Source organism: Westerdykella ornata (assembly GCF_010094085.1).
Source record: "Westerdykella ornata strain CBS 379.55 unplaced genomic scaffold EI97scaffold_7, whole genome shotgun sequence".
Taxonomy (NCBI): domain Eukaryota; kingdom Fungi; phylum Ascomycota; class Dothideomycetes; order Pleosporales; family Sporormiaceae; genus Westerdykella; species Westerdykella ornata.
In genome coordinates, this window is record NW_022986857.1 from 416785 (window position 1) to 436114 (window position 19330).

Here is a 19330-nt window from a genome sequence, read left to right on the forward strand (position 1 = left end):
GCCACGAGATGCGGGCTTCGCTGTTTATTTTATGGTCTAATCCCCTTCGTTGTTTCTTTTCGTGTTTCTTTCCTCCCATCCTTTCTGGTTGTTGGCTTTTCGTCCTTCCTTTCTTTTTATGTACTTGATAGAGTTTGGGCGGCTTTTGACGCGTCGATGTCATTTCTAATCCACATTCCATCCAGGTCAATTAAATTCCATTCAGGTCACTTTTGAGCCGAGAGTACTTCACGCCTCTATTATTTGAATGAACGGTCACGACTTCCGCTCAGTTGCTTACAAGTGCATGGGATCACCTCTGTACTGCGCCCTCTCACATCCGACTGAACACCCCCTTGTACTGCTGCTCTGAGTTAGATCACCTAATTCAACTATTTCAATTGGTTACAGTCTGGTTTACGCCACTAGAGCACGGTGTTTTAAGGCTGATTATACCTGGAAAGAGGCGCTGTCAGGCCAATTACAGCGTCAGATATACCCCTGCGACCCCCTGCTGTTCAGTGGGATGTGAAAAGACGCAGTACCCTACCCCTTCATGCTGAGTCAGCAAACGTTCCTCCCCTTGGTTAGGAAATGGGATAGTGTGAAAACCATTGCTGGAATAAGCTCAGGCTTTTCGATGGGATTTTCAAGATCGAATGCAGGTCTCGAGTTTGAACTCTAGGGTTTAGAGGCATAAGACATCTCATTTTCGGCTATATTCCGCTTTTCAAACCGTGCAAAAAAAATATTCCACCATCGAAGTTCGAATAAGGTGAAAATTTCATTCCAGACACTCCTTGATCGCCGCAACGCCTTCCCGATGCTCGATTTAGACACACCGCGTTTCATCTTCCCTCTTGCACGCGTGCATTCTCATGCTCTATCTTCCAGTCGAAGAAACTACCATGGGGTATCAATCCAATCACGTCAGCAACAGAGCATTTACACATCCATCATTCTCCGGGTTGTTTGTGATTTGAGCGTAGCGACCCCTGTGAGTTATATGTTAGCTGGTCGGTCATTGGGCCAGGCTCAGCGAAAGAAACATACCAAACAACTTTTCCACCAGCAGTCGTCAACCCCAAATCTGAGACGTTGACCTCGATGATAGTTCCCTTGGTCAACACTCCAAGCTGCGTGTACAGCGGATTCTGCGGATTCTTCTTGACGCTGATGATAGGTAATTGCACGGTAACAGCAAGATCCTTATGCGTGCAGTTTGCCTTCTTGTACCGCAGACCCATAGGTCGGATAAACCTCTCATACTTGACGGGCCGTCGAGTAAACCCGGGTCCGACGAAAGTAGGCTTCGTAACCATCCGCTTCCAGCTCTTCTTCGCCGTCTTTTTACCAGTCTTGACAACGCTGAACATCTCCTCCTCACTGATCCCTTTCACCTTGGGCAGCGGTACTGAGAACCGAGCGGCCTTCTCATTCCGCTTCTGCTTGATTGCACTGGATAGAGCCTTTGCGTTCTTCTCATTCGACCGGTCGAGCAGGTACTGAGGTAGGGCTTCGGAAGAGGGCTCGGCGGGTTCGCTGCTCTTGACGTTGCGTTCTTCGTGGGCGCGGATTTGCTTCTTCATCTGGATCTTCTCCTTACGGCGCTTTTCGGCGTACATCTTCGCGCGGAGACCGCGGAGATTTTGGGCCTTGTACGAGGCATCGTGGCCTTCACGGGCGAGGCGCTTGCGCTGCCGCTCTTCGTGGTCGAGCCTGGCGAAATGTGTTAACTACGGTGTGCTGTGTTAAGGGAACACTTTGAAGGGGACACACCTCTTGCCATGCTGCTTCGTCCACCGCTCGATATACTCGTTCTGAGGCATCTTTGGTGTCTCTCGGGTTTATGCTTAACGGTCTAGAGGTTGCGATCCGTAACGGTTTGCGGATGGCCTCTCCACAGGCCGTATGCGGCGAAATAATTCTGAGGCGGGTCGAGATCTTGGCGTTGAGCCAAGGACGCTAATACAAATTTGGGTAGGACGATCTTTTCCAAAGATTCTCCATCAGAGGAACCTATTAACAAGAACTACGGCAGAGCAGCAGCAACAGTGACGGGATTCGGGGCGCTGCTCGCGGGCTACTCAGTTCTCCACCATTGGCAATGTTCGCTCCGGCGCTCCGGCGAGCCGTCTTCGAGACAACAACGCGCGTTCCAACGACCACAACCTCAATCCTCCCGCCAGCCTTCCTTCTCCCCTTCTCGCACCGCGCACCCATAACCACGGTCTCCCATTCCCTCGAAACCGGCAACGTCGCAGAACCTCTCCTCCATTCCGGGCAACACATTTCTTCCGGCCTCAAAGAAGCGATTGCCTCCCGTCCGACCTCCCAAACTGCCTCCTCCACCACCCCCTCACCCGCCTTCACCTCCGTCCCTTATGGGCAGCAATCCCTCCAAGTGCGGACGATAACGCCGCAAATTCGGCAATTGCTCCCACTACTCCGCGCGCAATCAGCGCACTACATCACCGTCCACATCCATGGGCGTCCCTACCTCCTCACCCAGGGCGATACTCTGCGTCTCCCCTTCCTCATGAAAGACGTCCAACCAGGCGACATTCTGCGCCTCAACCGGGCCACACACATCGGAAGTCGTGACTACACGCTCAAAGCACCCGCCACTGTCAAGGGAACTCGGGATTCCCCGAAACAAGTGTTTTACTTGGATGAGAGGTTATTCGTTTGTAGGGCGACGGTTGTGGGGACGGAGCTGGAACCTGAGAGGGTCAAGGAGAAGACGAAGAGGAGGCAGAGGCATGTTAGGCATGTGAGGAGTCAACATCGGTATACGGTCTTGAAGATTAGTCAGGTGGAGGTGAGGAGTTTAGAGGAGTATGATGAGTTGGTGATGAAGGAGCAGGGGAGGAAGGGAAAGGCAAGGAGAAACGCGGATGCAAGTGAGGAGTTGGCAGAAGTAGCCGCATGATTAACTCGGAGATCATGCTCCGTTTAGAAGATTGTGGTTGTTTGCGGATTGGCTGTAGATTTTGAGTGTATTATATGTGCTCACTGCCGTGCAGCGCTGTCAAACCGGGATACGATTTGGAAAAATCATAGAATTGTCATCAAGCTAATGGAATTGCGTCCATTTTCAACGCGCAATATAATGTGGAGCTCCATATATTTCATAACAGCTACACTAAGCCAATGCCCTACGCCCCAAATCCATGTAGCTCTCATTTTGGTCATAAACTCATGCTATACACCTTGCTGTCGAAGGTATGCTTTTGTTTACCCCCTAAGCCAACATTGAAAGCCGCCTGTATCAGGTGCGTGCAAATTTAGGAAGTCTATGTATTACCCGGAAATCCACGCCAATTGTATGCTTACTCCTCGTCAGCCTCCTCTGGGAGCTGGGCCTCCTCAGCCTCCTCCTCGAAGGTGTTCTCAGGGACAGCATAGAGACGGAGGACAGGCTTGTTAGGATCCTTGACGAGGACGTATTTGCCTTCATCCATCTTGAGGATCATGTCAACGATGGTGCGGACGATACCCCAGCCGTTGTTCAAGTTAAGAGCCATCTGAGCAGCGAAGTCACGGGGCTTGTTCGAGAGAACGCCTAGAATGACATGGTCATTGTTGTTCTTCGGGTTGGACCGAGAGACGAATCTGAATGGTTGTTAGACAAAACCAGTTACGTCGGAAAAAGAACGAGAACGTACCCGAGTTTCATGGCATCCGCTTTGGCGAGGATACTCTGCACAGTCCACCTGGCCAACTTGCAGCTGTTGTTCTTCATTTCGGTGGCGAGGACAGCACCTCTCTGGCTGGCCAGCTTCGTCCGCCAGTCAAGCGCGCCACCACTACCCTGCGCCTTGTTATCGAACTCGTTGAGTGCCTTGATGGTCAGGAACTGGTCCTCGCCATTGATGTTGTTCTTGACAACAGCGTCAAGTTCAGTACGGACGATCAAGTGCAGGGGCTCCTCATCTCTTTCCAAAGAAAGATCGAAGCGGCGGTACCTGTATGCCTTGGACGCAGGAGGGTCGGTTTCAACTTCCTCGTTATAGAAGGGGTGCTCGTGAGGCATGCTGAGCTTCTGAGATTCGTTCACGACCTGAAGAGGGAACACATTGTTGATGTGAGTAGCTTCGAGCATGAGCGCGCCCGGGCTGTTTATGGAATCCTTGTTGCCTTCTGAGATCTCAAGCGGGGCATCTGTAGCGTTCTCATTGACGGTAACCATGTCCAGAGGGGAGTTGTCGCGCTTGTCAATGAAAACTTTGTTTCCTCTCCGCGTAATGACCATATCCCAAGAGTACACTGACTTCGTGGCGCACATCAGCATCGACAATATGTTATCCGTGGCAAAGATAGTGGCCTCGTCCTTCTCAGCAAGCTCTTGAATGATCGGATCACTCGATGTAGTGACGTTATAGGCCGCACGTTCGAGAACGTTAAGTTTCCGCTGCGAGGTGGGCGCTCCCGGCTGCTTATCGTAGCTGCGGTCGTAGTAGTAGAGGAAACCGTAGCTGTCCAGATCCTCGCCATCGCCGGTATCGAGGTTCAACTTAGCAAGGCGGGTAAAGTCGATCTCCTCGAGTACATTCCAATCGGGTTTGACCTGTACAGAAGCGTCGCGGTTGCGCTGCGGTTTGTCGTCTCTCCAGCCAAAGCGGCGTCCTCCCCTTCCGCCTCGTCCACCACGGTTATCGTATTGTTGCCCGCGACCACCAACTCGCTGGAACGTACCCCGCCCACCCCTCTGCGCCGCGCCGCCCCGCTGTCCACGCCCGCGGAATACAGTGCCTCCACCTCTTCCAAATCCTCTGGTCCTAGCAGATGTTCTGGTATTGTCTACGACGGAGAAAGTAGCCTCCTCTTCGGCCGCCTGGATTGCGAAAGGATTGGTTTGTTGGTTGGCTCCATAGACTTGTTGGTCTGCACAAAGACGAAAAGTCAGAACACTGCCCTCGGAAAATGGGAGGTCACTTGAAGACCTAAACTACGTACCTCTGTAGCTCCTACCAAATTGTTGGCGTCCTCGATCTCTGTCCTTGCCTTCGGTCCAATCGGCCATGCGTCCAAGTTTGTCGCCCTTCGAATAAGGCGCATACGGGACACCATCCAGCATGGTCTCCTCCGTCACCGGAGGGCCCCAGCCATCGCGAACGGGAAGCTCAGCGACAAGCTCCAATAGAGATTTGGTCGGCATAATGACTTTGTTGCCGAAGGGAGCGTGCTGCCGTGGGGCAAATTATGAACTTTCCAGTGCGGGAGGAGAGCTTGGCATTATCGGAGAAACTTCCCGCCGGTCGCCGGACATATATCGAAACCTCAGTCACCCACCTCTCTGATCAGTGATAATGATGGGAAACTATAGAAGTGATCAAAGGGTGCAAATGAGATCTGGTAAATGCTATTCAGACAGCGATCTTGCCATTCGCCCTCTTGTAAACAAGCATAAGTTGGAGAAGGCACCCCCTGCCGGATTGGTCGGCAGTTGGTGAAAGTAAACTGTGAGAGAGGCCCCTTCCGGTTCTTGTAAACGCTGCTTACACTTCAACAGTTGGGATTTCCACACTGTTGCTTTGGTCTCTTCCTTCCTGTGTGAAACTTTTCAACTTTGAGACCATGAACCGTCATCTGCAACCTCGACTTTCAGTAGTGCACCAACATGGACAACATGGACGAAGTTCTCGTTCATATCACCACCCCCACCACTCGTCAGAAAGATGAAGTCTACAGGTCATTGGCCAACGCCTACCACCAGTTTGAGCCTTGTTCCGTGCACCATTCAGAACCCACGGGCAACATGATCAGCCATTCTGGGCCCGATGGAGACCCCGTAAATGCGGACACCAACCAAGGTCAAGCCTCAGAAGACGATCTGTTACCGAGCAAAGAATCGTTCTGGAGTTTCCCAACCCATGTTTCTTCCGAGAAATCCGAGAACTTCCCACCACCTGACCCTTCTCGTACTCCAGCGGACTCGATGGCCGACTCCTTGGTGGACTCGAGTCGACTTGCACAGTTAGAGCGGATTCGGAAAGTATGGAAGAAACGGCAGGACGCAAGGTCGAGTGTTTCGCAGGCATTTCGATCTAGTGGAAGAAAAAATGATAGGGAGCTAGACGATGCTGCATACCTCGACGACACCCAACTAGCAGCCCAAGCTATCCAGAGTCAACTGAGCGATACCTGCTCTATGACCTCGGAGGACACGTCAGATGATGAATTCAATTCCTGTTACCATGGCACAGCTGTCCCGGCTGGTCCACCTCCTGAAGCCAGCAGTGCAAACGCAGACGATGAAAACAAAAGGCAGTCTCCTGAATCGATATCACAGAAGTGTCAAGACTCTCCTGTACCTGAAAAGGACTACCAGGATAGGCTTGAAGATCTCCAAGTATCTGATGAAGATGTTTCAGCATACTCGTTCGATCTGGATGTCTTACCGGTCCAGATAGTCCCTCCTGGCCCAACCATTTCCGTGGGCGCAGCTGATAAACTACCTTCGCAAATGACTGCATTTCTTCACACCGTTAAACGTCGAGGTTCAGGTCTGTTTGTGCCCGTTGATCGGACACGAGCTTTGGAAGCTGACGAAAGAGGCTATTGGTCTGTTGACACGACCGAGTGGCCTGTGACCACTCAGAACAGGTTTTGGAGATCATTGAACCATCGTGTCTCTTGCGGCGATCTCGGTTGGGGCATACTTCTCTACCGCGAATCAGAATGCACAAAGCAGGACGTAAGTCTGGGCAGGATCCGTGTGTATTGTTGGGGTGAGGTGGCAGAGGCGATATGGCTGGTACTGTGGATTTGCTCCGGGGGCAATATCCATGGGTCGCTCTCTAAGTGGTTAGATGCAGAGGGAACGATGGTTATCCAAATGCCTTGAGAATCTGCTATGGGTTCAGGGAGTTCCTTGAATAGTTGCAACCCAGGTCTGCCCATCTGTATATTGTTTGGGTTTTCAACGAGATATTTGGAAATAAATTTGACATTCTCATAGTGATAACCAACTTCACTACATGAAGACACTGAGGGACGTACTACGTGCGCCCAAACAATGAGTCTCTGCCTGTGTTGGATAAATTCTGGCATTAGTTCTAAGTATAGCAGCCCGGTGGTGAATTGTACGACACATGCCCAAGCAACAAAACGCGCCAAATCCGGAAGATTAGGACATACTATGGAAAACAAGGCTAACTTGTAGGACTATCAGGTAGTTAGCAATAGTTCACAGGGAATCGCGGGGAGATGTTCTGTCGGGCGTGGAACGTGGACGTCCTACACTGTTCTTGCCAAGCCACCAGGAACCAAGAAGACCGCCTGGCGGAGACAATCGTCAGGGCATCTTCCATCAGCATACCTCACTCATGCCACCACGATCCTATGTACACCCGTTATCGATGACAGCGATGCGCTGAATTCCTGAACAACATGCGCGCACTTTCGAATGCCCTAGACCCCGGAGAAACCGAGCCAGACGCCATCAGCTTAGATGAACGAACGCTATGTGATGATGATGAGTCCAGACAGTCTTCAGAAGTTTCGGAAGGGGATCATGACATTTTAGAGTCTGAAGATGAGAGAGAGCGGTTGTTGGTGAAGCACAATGCGGTTTCCGGACTGTTTGGGAGGCCGAAAGTAAAGATTGGTGTGAAGGATGAGCTATCGCCCGCCTCCAACAAGCGGCAGCGACGGACTAAGGGAGGGAAGAACGGGGAGGCTAGCGCACTTATGTATGACACAGAGGAGGGAGTCGGCTCGTCAGAAACCAGTTTAGGAGAACAATCCTCCGATTTTGACCAGCAGCGCTTGCCAGCAGGCAGGTCCCAGAGAAAGGTAAGGAAAAGAGCATGCGCAGAGGATGGTGGCTGATCATCTCCAGTCACGACGGTCACAAATATTCCGACGCTTAGCGATATACGTAGCTATCATCATCCTTTTCGTGGTTCTCCTGGCGGTCGCCTACCGACTGTCCAGTACCACTCCTAAGAGACCGCTCCCGACCATGGTGTCCAACGGCACTTCACTCTTCGCGCCTACAACAATCTTGATATCTCTGGATGGATTCCGCGCAGATTTCCTCTACCGCGGTCTCACCCCGACTCTGAAGGGCTTCATCGAGGAAGGCATTTCACCCAAATATATGCTCCCGAGTTTTCCGAGCGTCACCTTCCCCAACCACTACACCATGGTTACTGGGTTGTACCCAGAGGCACATGGAGTGGTTGGAAATAGCTTCTGGGATCCGTCTTTGAAGAAGGAGTTCTATTATACCGATCCAAGCCGAAGCCTACAGCCTTATTGGTGGGGAGGTGAACCGGTCTGGGCCACCGCAGAGAGACAGAACGTCAGGTCCGCAGTACACATGTGGCCTGGCTCTCAAGCACACATTGGCAAGTTTGAGCCTACCTACGTGGACAATTACAATGGATCGGAGCGTCTGGCATTGAAAGTGGACCGCATTTTTGAATTGCTGGATCTCCCAGGTCCGCATGAAATGGCCAACAATGCCCGACCGCGGCCTCAACTTATTGCGGCATATGTCCCGAACGTGGATGGTGATGGCCACAAGTATGGGCCAAATTCGACTGAGATTCGGGAAACCATCAGGAACGCTGATGCAATGCTCGGCTCCATTCTGCAAGGCCTTCATGCACGTAACCTAACCCATATCGTAAATGTAGTGGTCGTCTCGGACCATGGCATGGCTACTACTGATGTGGAGAGGCTAATCCAGTTGGAAGATCTCATAGACCCTGAGGAGCTGGAGCACATCGACGGCTGGCCTCTCTACGGTCTCAGGCCTAAAAATCCCAAAGATCTTGAACGTCTACATCGCCAGCTCGTGGAAAAAACGAGGGACAATCCCAATGTGGACGTTTACTTGCGGGACAAAGACATGCCCGAGCGGTATCACTTTTCCAAGAATGAGCGTATCGCGCCATTATGGATCGTTCCCAAGACAGGCTGGGCTATAGTAGACAAGTCCGAATTCAACATCGAAGAAGCAAAGAAGACAGGCGAGGTTTACCATCCACGGGGTCTTCATGGTTATGATTTCGAACACCCTCTCATGCGAGCGATCTTTGTGGCGAGAGGTCCGGCATTTCCACATAAACCGCACAGTCGTGTTGAACCCTTCCGTAAGGCTTCTTCCAAAAAATAGCAAGACCCAAACTAACGGAGCACAGAGAATATCGAGCTTTACAATATCATCTGCGATTCCATTGGGATCGAGCCGGCTCCGAACAATGGAACGCTTAGGTTACCTTTGAGACCCGTCGGGCTCCACACAGACCCGGAAACGCCGCCAGACGAGACACCGGCAGACCCAGTGCAATCATCTAGCTATCAGGCGTCCACTACTCTTGGTTCGTTCGCAAGCCTCGCAGCATCCGCATCTGGTATGGAGGAATCGCCATCCTCAGCCCATAATATTGATGCCGCTCCGACGCCAACGATGAGTGCTCCACCGGCCGCTTCAAGTTCGGCAGAAGAGACTTGGTGGCAGTGGTTCACTCATAAGGCGGAACATATTGGGGAATGGGTAGAGAATTTTGTTCACAAGCATGTGCCAGGAGACGGGAGGATTGACGGGGATGAAGGGGCTGCATCAAAACCATCATGAAGAAGACGGGTAGTCGGCTTGCGAGGCGTTTCGGTGACTTTCAGTTTTCAGTTTGATACCCTATGACGAACACATACATACTTCTGGCCGCCTTGCCATGGGCCAAACATGCATCCTGACGACGTCTGACCAGTCAACCCCTGAAGTGCCAACTCTGCAGGAGCCTCTCACCGTATGACCGTCATTCTTTCCATGAAGTTAGCATGATATTTCTGCTCTATTAGAGTCCTGGAGCGTCCTGTCCATGCTGATATCGCCAAGCCTGTGAATTGCCCGGGGCTCGGGAATGCGCTTCCGTATATGGACTAGCCCCGCAACGTCCACAAGGTCCAGCTGCAACCACCAACGTCAACACCCGTCTGTGACAAGACGCCACTCCTCAGCTTCATCCCCCATATGGTGTTTCGCTACACCTCTCCCCACACCCCTCCGTTTCTTTGCACAAGGCTTGATACGTCTTCTTTGATTATTGTGCGTGGGAAAGACCTTTAAGAATCTGCGACTTGCGTTGTGGCGCTGCTTATTTGCGATCATGGCACTCTCCAAATCTGCCCGGATAGGTATCCTTTTGGCAATCGATAGCATTTTCTTCCTGCTAGAACTCGTCGTTGGTGAGTCCTGTTTGTCCATTGCGTGTAGCAGCTCCTGATGTTCTCACTAGGCTATGCCGTCCACTCGCTCGCCCTTGTTGCCGATTCGTTTCATATGGTTTGTCACAACCGTACAGTTCGGAAGGCCCAAGCTGACCCTCATGCCAGCTGAATGATGTGCTATCACTACTCGTCGGGTTATGGGCGGTCAAGGTCGCGAACCAGAAAACCAACTCGAAGATGTACACCTATGGAGTAAGCGAAATGGCTCACAGCCCATGGTGACTGACACTGACTCTGTGTAGTGGCAACGTGCAGAAACCCTAGGCGCACTTGTCAACGGTGTCTTCCTTGTCGCACTGTGTCTTTCGATCTTCCTCGAAGCCATCCAACGTTTTGTTGAGCCACAAGAAGTAAATCATCCGAAGTTGGTCCTGATAGTGGGTTGCTTCGGATTAGCCTCGAACATCATCGGCCTTGCCCTCTTCCACGATCACAGCCACGGCCACGGCGCACATGGGCATGAACATGGCGCTACTCTCAGTAGAGCAGAGCAAGGACAATCGAGCGGTCTCGATGACGGGACCCGGGAGATGGTGGACGAAGGCGGGAGCGTAGCCGATGTCCTGCCGCAGTCCCGGGTCAGGGAGTATCAGTCCATGGCTTCGGCGAATTTCCGGACAGAAACTGCAGGATCTGGTCGGAAAACTCGACGGAGGTCCATGTCTGGAAAGAGCGGTTCGAGAGCACATCGTCGTTCACGATCGCGCGGATACTCTATACCCCAAGAGATCTACGTGCATCCATCCTCATTCAGAGCATCGATCATCGAATCGTCCAAGGTTGAAGCTAGTGAGACGGAGTCCGAGCCAGAAGGCGAGACAGCAATTGGGGGTGTGCCTACCGAGCAGTCACCCCTTTTGTCCAACAACAAGGGGAAGAGCGCCCCTGACGCCCTTGCTGGACCAAAGCGAACGAAATTCGACCTTCATTCTGAGCATAAGCACAGCCGGCCGAAGGAGGAAGGGAAGAAGGGTGGCCATGGGCATTCTCATGACCTCAACATGCGAGGCGTGTTTCTCCATGTAATGGGGGATGCGCTTGGCAACATTGGCGTCATTGCCTCTGCACTTATCATCTGGCTCACTGACTACTGGTGGCGTTTCTACTCGGACCCATTGATCTCGTTGATTATCACCGTCATTATCTTATTTTCTGCCATACCTCTCTGCAAGGCTGCTTCGCGCATCCTCCTACAGGCTGTTCCGGCTGGCTTCTCGATCGACGATCTCAAGGACGACATATCCGAGCTTGATGGGGTTGTATCCTGCCACCATGTACATGTGTGGCAACTGTCGGATGCAAAGTTGATCGCCTCTCTGCATGTCCAAGTGGACTTCGATTTTAGGGAATCGGGATCCGCCCAATATATGGAGCTGGCGCGTGAGATCCGTAAATGCTTACATGAGTACGGAATCCACTCATCGACCATTCAACCGGAGTTCTGCCTAGATGCGCAACACGATCACACGAAACCTATAGACGACAGTAGCGCCGACGAAGACCACCGCCCCCGTACCGGCAGCAGGGGTGGATCGCTCCGTAACAGCAAGGCGAATAGTGTTCGAGGCGATGCAGACGCCTGTTTGCTCGAGTGCGATGAAGAATGCGAGAATAGCAAGCAGTGCTGTGATCCGGCTCTCAAGGGTTGCGGTGCCGGAGCCTAACTTAAGGACTCCAGGTTGCTACGATATTCTCTCCCAGATTCGTGCTATAATGCAGATGTTCTGGCTCCCACGATTATTGTTCCGATGTTTCCTGATTTGTATTGGTTCATGTGCTGCATCAAAATGGCGTTGGCGGCGATATCAGCTAGATTATAGGTCCAAGTAATGACTTACTTCGGGGATTGATTTCGTCAGTTCTACTCATGGAAATCCACTGATATATGATTGTGTCAGTTCCAGTATGTCTTACTAATATCTGCAGCTTTCCTTTTCTTTGACCATTCAAGCGGCGGTTGACCGTCGTTACTGGTGTGCCATGGAGAAAGTAAACAAAGATCCCATTTAATTTTATCTTCGGACTCTGACTTTTGACGTTTACCTAGCTACAAGTAGGTACTGTACCGCCTCCTCCCACGTACGACTGAACAACCCCAGTACTTCCAATCCAAGATAGAATACGTATTTCAAGAAATCTATTGGCTATATTCTAGTTCCGCTACGAGGGCACGGTGTCTAAGGCTGGTTATACCTGGAGGGAGGCACAGAAAGGGCCAATCAGAAGGTCAATAACCCCTATGCGCACTTTCGTGTTCAGTCGGACGTGAAAAGAGGCAGTATGTACCTACTCCCATGGTCAGAGCTCCCAGATAACTAAGGCATTAGCACCGGGAATTACGGTGATATCCGCAGTACCGGACGCCGTTGAAGCGCTTGGAAAGAGTGAATTTCCGAGGCTCGTACCGTTATGGTCTTCGAAGTCCCCATTATTAAATCGTAGTAGCACGCGGGTATCCACTGTCGGCCGAGGGCCTCATAGTTTTTGCTGCTATTTACTTAGGCCGGCGAACGGTGTTGATGATATCGGACCGTGATTCTGATGCGAGAGTTGCATGTGAGTCCAACATCGTCAGCCGCACCGCATTTTAACGTCACTCTGAAATGCGCCAGTCATCTAGCCCAGTATACCACAGGAGTGTTCCAAGGTTCCCCCAATTCTCGATCAGAGAAAGAGTGAGCGGTGCTCTCCGATGCTATTCGCTTACGGGTTCCGGCACCTCGGAAATCAATTAAACGGGGTGTCGAAGGCCAGCCACGATCGGCTCGTATTAGTCAGCTTCTGGAAAGGCGGTTTAATCGACATTAGGAAGGTAATCGAGACGTTCACCCAATGGGCAAAATACCGATCACAGTGGAGCGGAAGCGAGGACCAAGTGGTGGCGCGAAACAAGATCCTTCAAGGCGCCAAGTTGAAGAACCTTCGAAGCTTAATCCTGTTCTGGGAGTCGCGTGGTGTGCGGGAACTCTACCCAGTAAAGATTAGCGCTTTGTTGCAATCGTAACATCGATGAAACGGAACTCTTCGGCGAATGATGAGCTCGGCTTTATCATCATTTTTTGGGGCACAGTGGGGATGATCATGGATTGAGGGGCTGCTGCTCAAATAAGTAGTGATGCGGCCCCAGGAAGGAAGGGGGTCCCGTGGTCCATCCTTTTCCCCAGTGACCTCGCATCCCGTACGCCGTGGGACGTCACCATCACTGAAGCCATGGAGCACTTGACTGAGGCAGACCAGTGAGTAGAGGTTGAATCACTAGGGTCTAAGCCACTGACATTATTATTAGGCTGCACCAGCAGTTGAGTCAGCCAGATGGATCTAACAAGAAAATCGACCTTGCTGGCGGTCCGCTTCAGAATGGCGGACATGTCGATGCGTCTGTCCCCACGGGAGAGAAGAAGTCATTCAGCAAGGAGGAATATACGACTCCCGAGAAAGATGGTGCCTCTCAAGTAGAAGGGCATGTCGTCGAGGGTCAAATCCCGACCGAGGAGGAGAAAAGAACCCTTCGCCACGTCGGTGAACCCGTCCCCAAAGCTGCCTTCCTAGTCGCCGTTGTCGAGCTGTGCGAACGCTTCACATACTACGGCGCATCAGGCATTTTCCAGAACTATGTCAAGAAGCCCCTTGATGGCAGCGAAGGCCGCGGCGCCCTTGGTATGGGACACCAGGGGGCGACTGGCCTGACCACCTTCTTCCAGTTCTGGTGCTATGGTATCTTCATCCCGATGCGCTGATGCATACGAGTACACTGACTAACTTTGCCCAGTGACGCCCATCTTCGGTGCCATCATAGCTGACCAGTACCTCGGAAAGTACAATACCATTCTCATCTTCTGCTTCGTCTACCTCGCCGGATTGCTCATCCTGACTACGACCTCCATCCCCTCTGCCCTTGAACATGGGTCGGGTGTGGGTGGCTTCATCGCGTCCATCCTTATCATTGGCATAGGCACTGGAGGCATCAAGTCCAACGTCGCCCCTCTCATTGCAGACCAGTACAAGCGTCGGCAGATGGCCATCAGCACCGACAAGAAAACCGGCGAGCGCATCATCCTCGACCCCTCCATCACCATTCAGCGCATCTACATGATCTTCTACTGGTGCATCAACTTTGGATCTCTCGCTCTGCTCGCTACTCCCTACATGGAGCGTGATATCGGCTATTGGTCCGCTTACCTGCTCTGCACCTGCGTCTTCTGTGTCGGCACTGTTGTTCTCGTCCTGGGAAGAAAGGTGTATATTGTGCGGCCGCCCCAGGGCTCCGTCATCACGGACGCCTTCCGCGTGATGTGGATGATGATCAAGAACCGGAAGATGGATGCAGCGAAGCCGTCGTACCAGGTTGCCATGGGTAACACCAGGTCCTTGAAGTGGGACGATCACTTCGTGGATGAGGTGAAGCGAGCATTGATCGCCTGCCAGGTCTTCTGCTTCTATCCCATCTACTGGGTACGTCATGTCTTGGACAGAATACAGCAGAGCAAGCACTAACAACGATGTCCAGGTCGTCTACGGACAATTCTCCAACAACTTCGTCACCCAAGCGGGCCAAATGCGCGGCCACGGCATCCCCAACGACCTGATGCAGAACTTCGACCCCATCGCCATCATCGTCTTCCTACCCGTCCTCGATCGCCTGTATCCCCTCTTGACCAAGCACAAGATCCGGTACCCGCCCATCAACCGCATCGTGACCGGCTTCTGGCTTGGAAGCTTGGCCATGGCCTACGCTGCCATCATCCAGTACTACATCTACAAGTCCGGGCCCTGCTTCGACAGACCTCTGTGCGATGCCGATCTCGACGCAGCCGGTGTGCACATGGGAAATGTAAGTCCCCTCTCCATCGCATCGTAACCATTCAAGCCCGTGGGCTAACTCATCCCCTCAAAAAGAACATCCACATCGCCAGCCAAACAGGCGCGTACATGCTCATCGGCCTCTCCGAGATCTTCGCCTCCGTCACCGGCCTCGAATACGCCTACACCAAGGCCCCGCCCAGCATGAAGTCCTTCGTGCAATCCATGTTCCTGCTCACCTATGCCCTTGGCGCCGCCATCTCCGAGGCTTTGAACCCCGTCTTGTACGATCCGGCTATCCAGTGGATGTTTGTGGGGCTGTCGGTGGCTAGCTTCATCACGGGTGTTTTGATTTGGATCCTGTTCCATCATCTGAATGATGAGGAGGATAAGTTGAATGCGCTGGATCAGGATTACGATGAGGATCCGACGTTGAGGAGAGCCAGTGTCAAGGGGGATAGGACAGTGGGGTTGCATCATGGAGAGCCGGAAGAAAAGGTTTAGAGGAGGGAAGAGGAGCGGTGATAGACGCAAAGGATGCTCTAGGTTCATCGAAGTAATAACTCGGGTTCTTTTTCCCAAATCGGGTATTGTACCATCCGCTCAGGGCTCCAGCGCCTCTTATTGAAGGACAAATCTCCTCAGCTCGCGTTCCCCGTTTTCCCATTGATCCACCGTCTTGCCAGTCATGTGCCCATGGATATAGGCATCCCCAACATACCGATACTCCCCTTTCGGCCCGTGGGGACGCAATATGATAGGCGTCGAGCATCCTAGAGGTACCACAACCTCATCGCCTAGCGCCATGAATCCCGAGCCCATCCCGATGCGCCCTTCCTCGGTGATCAACAAACATCGGCCCATCATCTTCGTAGCAAAATGGTGCTGAAGGAACGATCTCCTGTCCTCGGGCTTGATCTTGATATCATCGTCCATGTGAATATAAGACTGAAGTCCGCGGTCCATCTGCATACTGGGCAGCCTTTCATGTATCAACGATGCAAAGACATGCAGGCAATGGACCATCCATGTCTTCGCATCCTCAAACCCTTCAGGGACCTGATTCATGCAGAGCGTTTTGCAGAAGGCCTCCAGCACCCGGGGTGATGCATCTTGTTGTCTCTTGACCGAGCCACTGCTTTGCAAGAGTATAGCTCGCCAATGAAGGAAGGCCATGAGGTAGTCGCCCAAGTTGCACAAGGTGCCAACGGCAATGCCGCGGGCTTTGACTTTATCCAGGTAGATTGCTGAGATTTCGAGTTTTCTGCGGCCATCATGGAACTTGTAGTCGGCTTTGGTCCGCCCTGACGCCGAGGATCCCACGCTTATGGACGTGATGCCGGAGGCATGCGACCAGTCCGGCACCCAGGACGGGAGGTTGGCGGAGCTGTGGTGTAGCGGGAAATGGATAGCCTCCCGTATAACATCGAGCTGGTCCGTCGAGTAGAGGATGTAATCGACGGCGTCGATATACACTTCCTTCACGGACAGGGAGTAATCGACAGGGAATTCGCCTCGTACATGGTCTGGCAGGATGCCCAATATCCCAAAGACCTTGTCTCGCGCGTCCGCACTCAGTTTGCCTCTGCAAGCGCGCAGCACCTCGAGGAGCGAGTCGTTACCGAGTGCCGCGAGAGAGCCTACATCGGGCAAGCTGCTAGGCCCTTGGTGGACCAAGACCTGCGAATAGCTGAACTGGTTCGAGGAAACGGCTTGACTAAAACCCCCGTTGGATACGCTGGGGAAGTAGTAGTCGATGTCGCTTTTGTGGCGCCAGAAGGCGTAAGACGCCAATCGGAAAGTTTCATAACGGAGGCTAAGGGAACCGCAATACACCACGAGGTCCCTAGCGTTGAACACTTCTTGCACAACCCACAATCTCCTCCAGTAGTCTCTTTCAAACAACGCAACAATGGCAGCAATTCCTGGCCTGTGGACATCGGACGAAATGAGACTTCGTACCCTCTTCTCCGAGTCGGCATTGGCCGCAATGTTCGCCACCACCTCCAGGAGCTTCATCGCATCGTCGCTATTGTCTGCCTCGGCTCCTAAACAAATGGCCACCAACTGCGCGTTTGAGTAGATGCCGGTCATTAGCTGCACCTGTTGCGTTTTTTCATCCCTGTTCTGTTGGTCGATACAGAGATAGTCGATCCAAACCGTGACGGACTCGTTTTTCCTACGTAGCGCTTCCAAGGCACCGTAGAGGCTTACTGCGACAGGAATCTTAACCCCATCCAGTACAATCTTGCGTGTATCGTCGGCATCACCCCATGCATATGAGACAGCCGTATACGGAGGGGGATGGTACAGGGACTCGTGCAAAAGCTCGCACTTGATAGTCGACATTCTGGCAGGCAGTAGCCTGATTAGCCGGAATTCGCCAGGCCCCAGTGGGCTATATTGATATGTTCTGTCCCCTAGAATGCCGGATGAGCCGCCTGTAGAGTGTCTATGAGTTGACCCTGCAGCGGACGTGGAACCACCTGACCATCTCGTCCAGTGTCTTCTTTCGCGGTTGGATTGAGAGATCTCGGATCGGGAGTCCTCTGGGCGGACATTGTCGACGGTGGCTGGGAATTCGCCCGGAATAAAGTAAGGCTTATTATCGAGGGCTTCAGTCCGATCTTTTCGGTGCAACTTCATACCAGGCGGTCCCTCGTAAACTTCCCGATAGTGCCAGGGGTCCTGTGGCTCTGGTGTGGGCTCAGGTGGTGGTCGCACGACATTTACGGAACTATAGCTGCGGAAACGGGCGTGGGGAGGTGACGGGCGCTGAGCCCCCATACTACTGCGAGCATGGTCTGTACCGGCATCAGTAGGTCGGAGATGGGGCGAAGAAGGTCGTCGGTTAGGCCTAAGGCGAGATGCAGCCCGTACTGGACGTTCCTCGTGCGTAGAGCGAGCCCACCTAGCCCCAGCAAATGGAGCGGGCGGCTCTAGACGAACGGGCACAGCACTGGAGAATTTGGACACATTGACAGCAGGATGCGATGGTACCCGGGAATGGGGACCTCGTCGCTCCAAGCTGGACGGACGCTCGGGCGAGGAGTGTCGTCGCCGTGGTCTCGATCGGGACCGTGGACGGTACTGATCGCGGAAGCCAGCTGGCAATGGCGGGTCTACACGGACAGGAGAGTAGAATTCGCCGCGGAATATGTCCACCGCGGCGCTGGTGGGGTATATGCCTATGCCCTCATTATCGGAATGGTATTCCCGGTGTAGCGAAGGGCGCCGTGGTCGAGCTGCTGCGTTCCTGGAGTCCTTGGAATGAGGCCGTCGGGATAGTGGACGTCTTTCAAAGGCATGTTCGGGCGATAAGTAGCTGGCGTCGTAATAAGTGTGTCGGTGACGTCCGCGACGGCTCTCTTCCCAATCCGCCATTTTGGAAGGTTGGGGGGCCGGGTGTCGAGGTGGTGTCTTGTCACTGCAGGTGCATCGCGGTGCACATGCGAGTCCAGATATCGGTTGTGTCCCTCGTGACTTTTGAAGATCTCTACAGAATATTGTCAACGAAGGTGTAGTCTACTGGGAAGGAGCGAGTGGTGTCGGTTTCACTCCCGTGAATGGAACACAGATGGTGGTGGGCGGGCAGAGGATGCAGGCGTCTTCAGCCTCGAGCCCGTAGGTAGTCGTGTCGAGTCCCACGGCCGGCTCGCTTAAGATGCATGCATCCGTACAAAATTCGCATAATATTACCATTTGGGTAACGAGGACGCGATATATGGTTATTTTACGCGGTAGTTGGAGTTGCTATACAGTACGATTTGATACTCCACATTCAACTAGAGGGTCCACGCCGAACATTGCGAAGTGTATACGTTACAACACACTAACCTCCCAAGTGCACACTCCGCATGCAGAATTGCTAGTAGCTCGACAGCCATAAGAGAAAAACATATCACAGCCGTTAAGCAGCGAAGCTTCGAATATCCCCTTACATCCGTTGGTTTGGTTCTGATGTCTCGATCACCCATGCCCATTCTGTTCGGGGTTGCATCAATGCCCGACGGACGCCTCGAAAAAAGTAGCAGGAGAATAAAACGTTTCCGCTATGTCTTAAAATACACAGATACTTGCCTCATCCGCCTAATTTAGTTGGCATTGCCGCCCTGCTTGCTACTGTTCACTCTGCAGCCTGCGTCCAAAGTCCGCCGCCCTCTCTGCACAACGTGCACTCATCAACTTATCTCACCAGACTCTGTTATCAAGCCTTACGGCAAAGGCCTCACGTTCAATGTGCATTTGGCGCTAATATGTAGAATTGGAAAATTGAGCGGAGACTCGTAAGGTGTAAGTCAGAGAA

At 52.6% G+C, this 19330-nt stretch overlaps 8 protein-coding genes across 8 annotated transcripts; 5 read left to right on the forward strand and 3 right to left on the reverse strand.

Annotated features, from left to right (window-relative positions):
- Nucleotides 1-666: 666 nt before the first annotated feature.
- Nucleotides 667-1881, reverse strand: EI97DRAFT_416314 (TGF-beta-inducible nuclear protein-like protein 1). Its single transcript, XM_033796889.1, has 3 exons — nt 1759-1881; nt 1033-1698; nt 667-974 (listed from the first exon to the last, which is right to left on the reverse strand). Exons 1-3 carry the CDS (start codon nt 1806-1808, stop codon nt 905-907), a joined length of 786 nt encoding a protein of 261 aa, XP_033654978.1. The 5' UTR covers nt 1809-1881; the 3' UTR covers nt 667-904.
- A 118-nt stretch (nt 1882-1999) lies between these two features.
- EI97DRAFT_432317 (uncharacterized protein) lies at nt 2000-3083 on the forward strand. Its single transcript, XM_033798140.1, has one exon. It carries the CDS (start codon nt 2087-2089, stop codon nt 2909-2911), a length of 825 nt encoding a protein of 274 aa, XP_033654979.1. The 5' UTR covers nt 2000-2086; the 3' UTR covers nt 2912-3083.
- EI97DRAFT_291907 (eukaryotic translation initiation factor 3 subunit D) lies at nt 3074-5183 on the reverse strand. The gene is made up of 3 exons (XM_033794455.1): nt 4954-5183; nt 3648-4866; nt 3074-3594 (listed from the first exon to the last, which is right to left on the reverse strand). Exons 1-3 carry the CDS (start codon nt 5138-5140, stop codon nt 3312-3314), a joined length of 1689 nt encoding a protein of 562 aa, XP_033654980.1. The 5' UTR covers nt 5141-5183; the 3' UTR covers nt 3074-3311.
- Nucleotides 5184-5292: 109 nt separating this feature from the next.
- On the forward strand, nt 5293-6933 carry EI97DRAFT_416321 (uncharacterized protein). Its single transcript, XM_033796890.1, has 2 exons — nt 5293-5444; nt 5495-6933. Exon 2 carries the CDS (start codon nt 5603-5605, stop codon nt 6827-6829), a length of 1227 nt encoding a protein of 408 aa, XP_033654981.1. The 5' UTR covers nt 5293-5444; nt 5495-5602; the 3' UTR covers nt 6830-6933.
- A 192-nt stretch (nt 6934-7125) lies between these two features.
- EI97DRAFT_493359 (Phosphodiest-domain-containing protein) lies at nt 7126-9691 on the forward strand. The gene is made up of 3 exons (XM_033802359.1): nt 7126-7779; nt 7826-9086; nt 9135-9691. Exons 1-3 carry the CDS (start codon nt 7375-7377, stop codon nt 9569-9571), a joined length of 2103 nt encoding a protein of 700 aa, XP_033654982.1. The 5' UTR covers nt 7126-7374; the 3' UTR covers nt 9572-9691.
- A 226-nt stretch (nt 9692-9917) lies between these two features.
- Nucleotides 9918-12101, forward strand: EI97DRAFT_493360 (cation efflux protein). Its single transcript, XM_033802360.1, has 4 exons — nt 9918-10182; nt 10233-10279; nt 10330-10416; nt 10467-12101. The coding sequence occupies exons 1-4, from the start codon at nt 10104-10106 to the stop codon at nt 11886-11888; spliced, it is 1635 nt and encodes a 544-aa protein (XP_033654983.1). The 5' UTR covers nt 9918-10103; the 3' UTR covers nt 11889-12101.
- A 1333-nt stretch (nt 12102-13434) lies between these two features.
- On the forward strand, nt 13435-15528 carry EI97DRAFT_457462 (PTR2-domain-containing protein; the record flags this gene model as incomplete). The annotated part of the gene is made up of 5 exons (XM_033800820.1): nt 13435-13460; nt 13511-13938; nt 13994-14676; nt 14732-15055; nt 15121-15528. The coding sequence occupies 5 exons, from the start codon at nt 13435-13437 to the stop codon at nt 15526-15528; spliced, it is 1869 nt and encodes a 622-aa protein (XP_033654984.1).
- A 123-nt stretch (nt 15529-15651) lies between these two features.
- On the reverse strand, nt 15652-17457 carry EI97DRAFT_365322 (uncharacterized protein; the record flags this gene model as incomplete). Its single annotated transcript, XM_033795019.1, has 1 exon — nt 15652-17457. A coding segment is annotated over one exon (1806 nt), but the record flags the coding sequence as incomplete, so codon positions are not given.
- Between the last annotated feature and the right edge of the window lie 1873 nt (nt 17458-19330).

Coding starts and splice junctions, on each gene's coding strand:
- EI97DRAFT_416314 (XM_033796889.1), bottom strand. CDS start 1,808: ATGCCTCAGAACGAGTATATCGAGCGGTGGACGAAGCAGCATGGCAAG. Junction 1,699..1,758: donor ACGAAGCAGCATGGCAAGAG/GTGTGTCCCCTT, acceptor ACATTTCGCCAG/GCTCGACCACGAAGAGCGGC. Junction 975..1,032: donor GCTGGTGGAAAAGTTGTTTG/GTATGTTTCTTT, acceptor TATAACTCACAG/GGGTCGCTACGCTCAAATCA.
- EI97DRAFT_432317 (XM_033798140.1), top strand. CDS start 2,087: ATGTTCGCTCCGGCGCTCCGGCGAGCCGTCTTCGAGACAACAACGCGC.
- EI97DRAFT_291907 (XM_033794455.1), bottom strand. CDS start 5,140: ATGCCGACCAAATCTCTATTGGAGCTTGTCGCTGAGCTTCCCGTTCGC. Junction 4,867..4,953: donor TCGAGGACGCCAACAATTTG/GTAGGAGCTACA, acceptor GTCTTTGTGCAG/ACCAACAAGTCTATGGAGCC. Junction 3,595..3,647: donor GCGGATGCCATGAAACTCGG/GTACGTTCTCGT, acceptor ACAACCATTCAG/ATTCGTCTCTCGGTCCAACC.
- EI97DRAFT_416321 (XM_033796890.1), top strand. CDS start 5,603: ATGGACAACATGGACGAAGTTCTCGTTCATATCACCACCCCCACCACT.
- EI97DRAFT_493359 (XM_033802359.1), top strand. CDS start 7,375: ATGCGCGCACTTTCGAATGCCCTAGACCCCGGAGAAACCGAGCCAGAC. Junction 7,780..7,825: donor CAGGCAGGTCCCAGAGAAAG/GTAAGGAAAAGA, acceptor GATCATCTCCAG/TCACGACGGTCACAAATATT. Junction 9,087..9,134: donor CAGTCGTGTTGAACCCTTCC/GTAAGGCTTCTT, acceptor AACGGAGCACAG/AGAATATCGAGCTTTACAAT.
- EI97DRAFT_493360 (XM_033802360.1), top strand. CDS start 10,104: ATGGCACTCTCCAAATCTGCCCGGATAGGTATCCTTTTGGCAATCGAT. Junction 10,280..10,329: donor TTGCCGATTCGTTTCATATG/GTTTGTCACAAC, acceptor CCCTCATGCCAG/CTGAATGATGTGCTATCACT. Junction 10,417..10,466: donor CGAAGATGTACACCTATGGA/GTAAGCGAAATG, acceptor GACTCTGTGTAG/TGGCAACGTGCAGAAACCCT.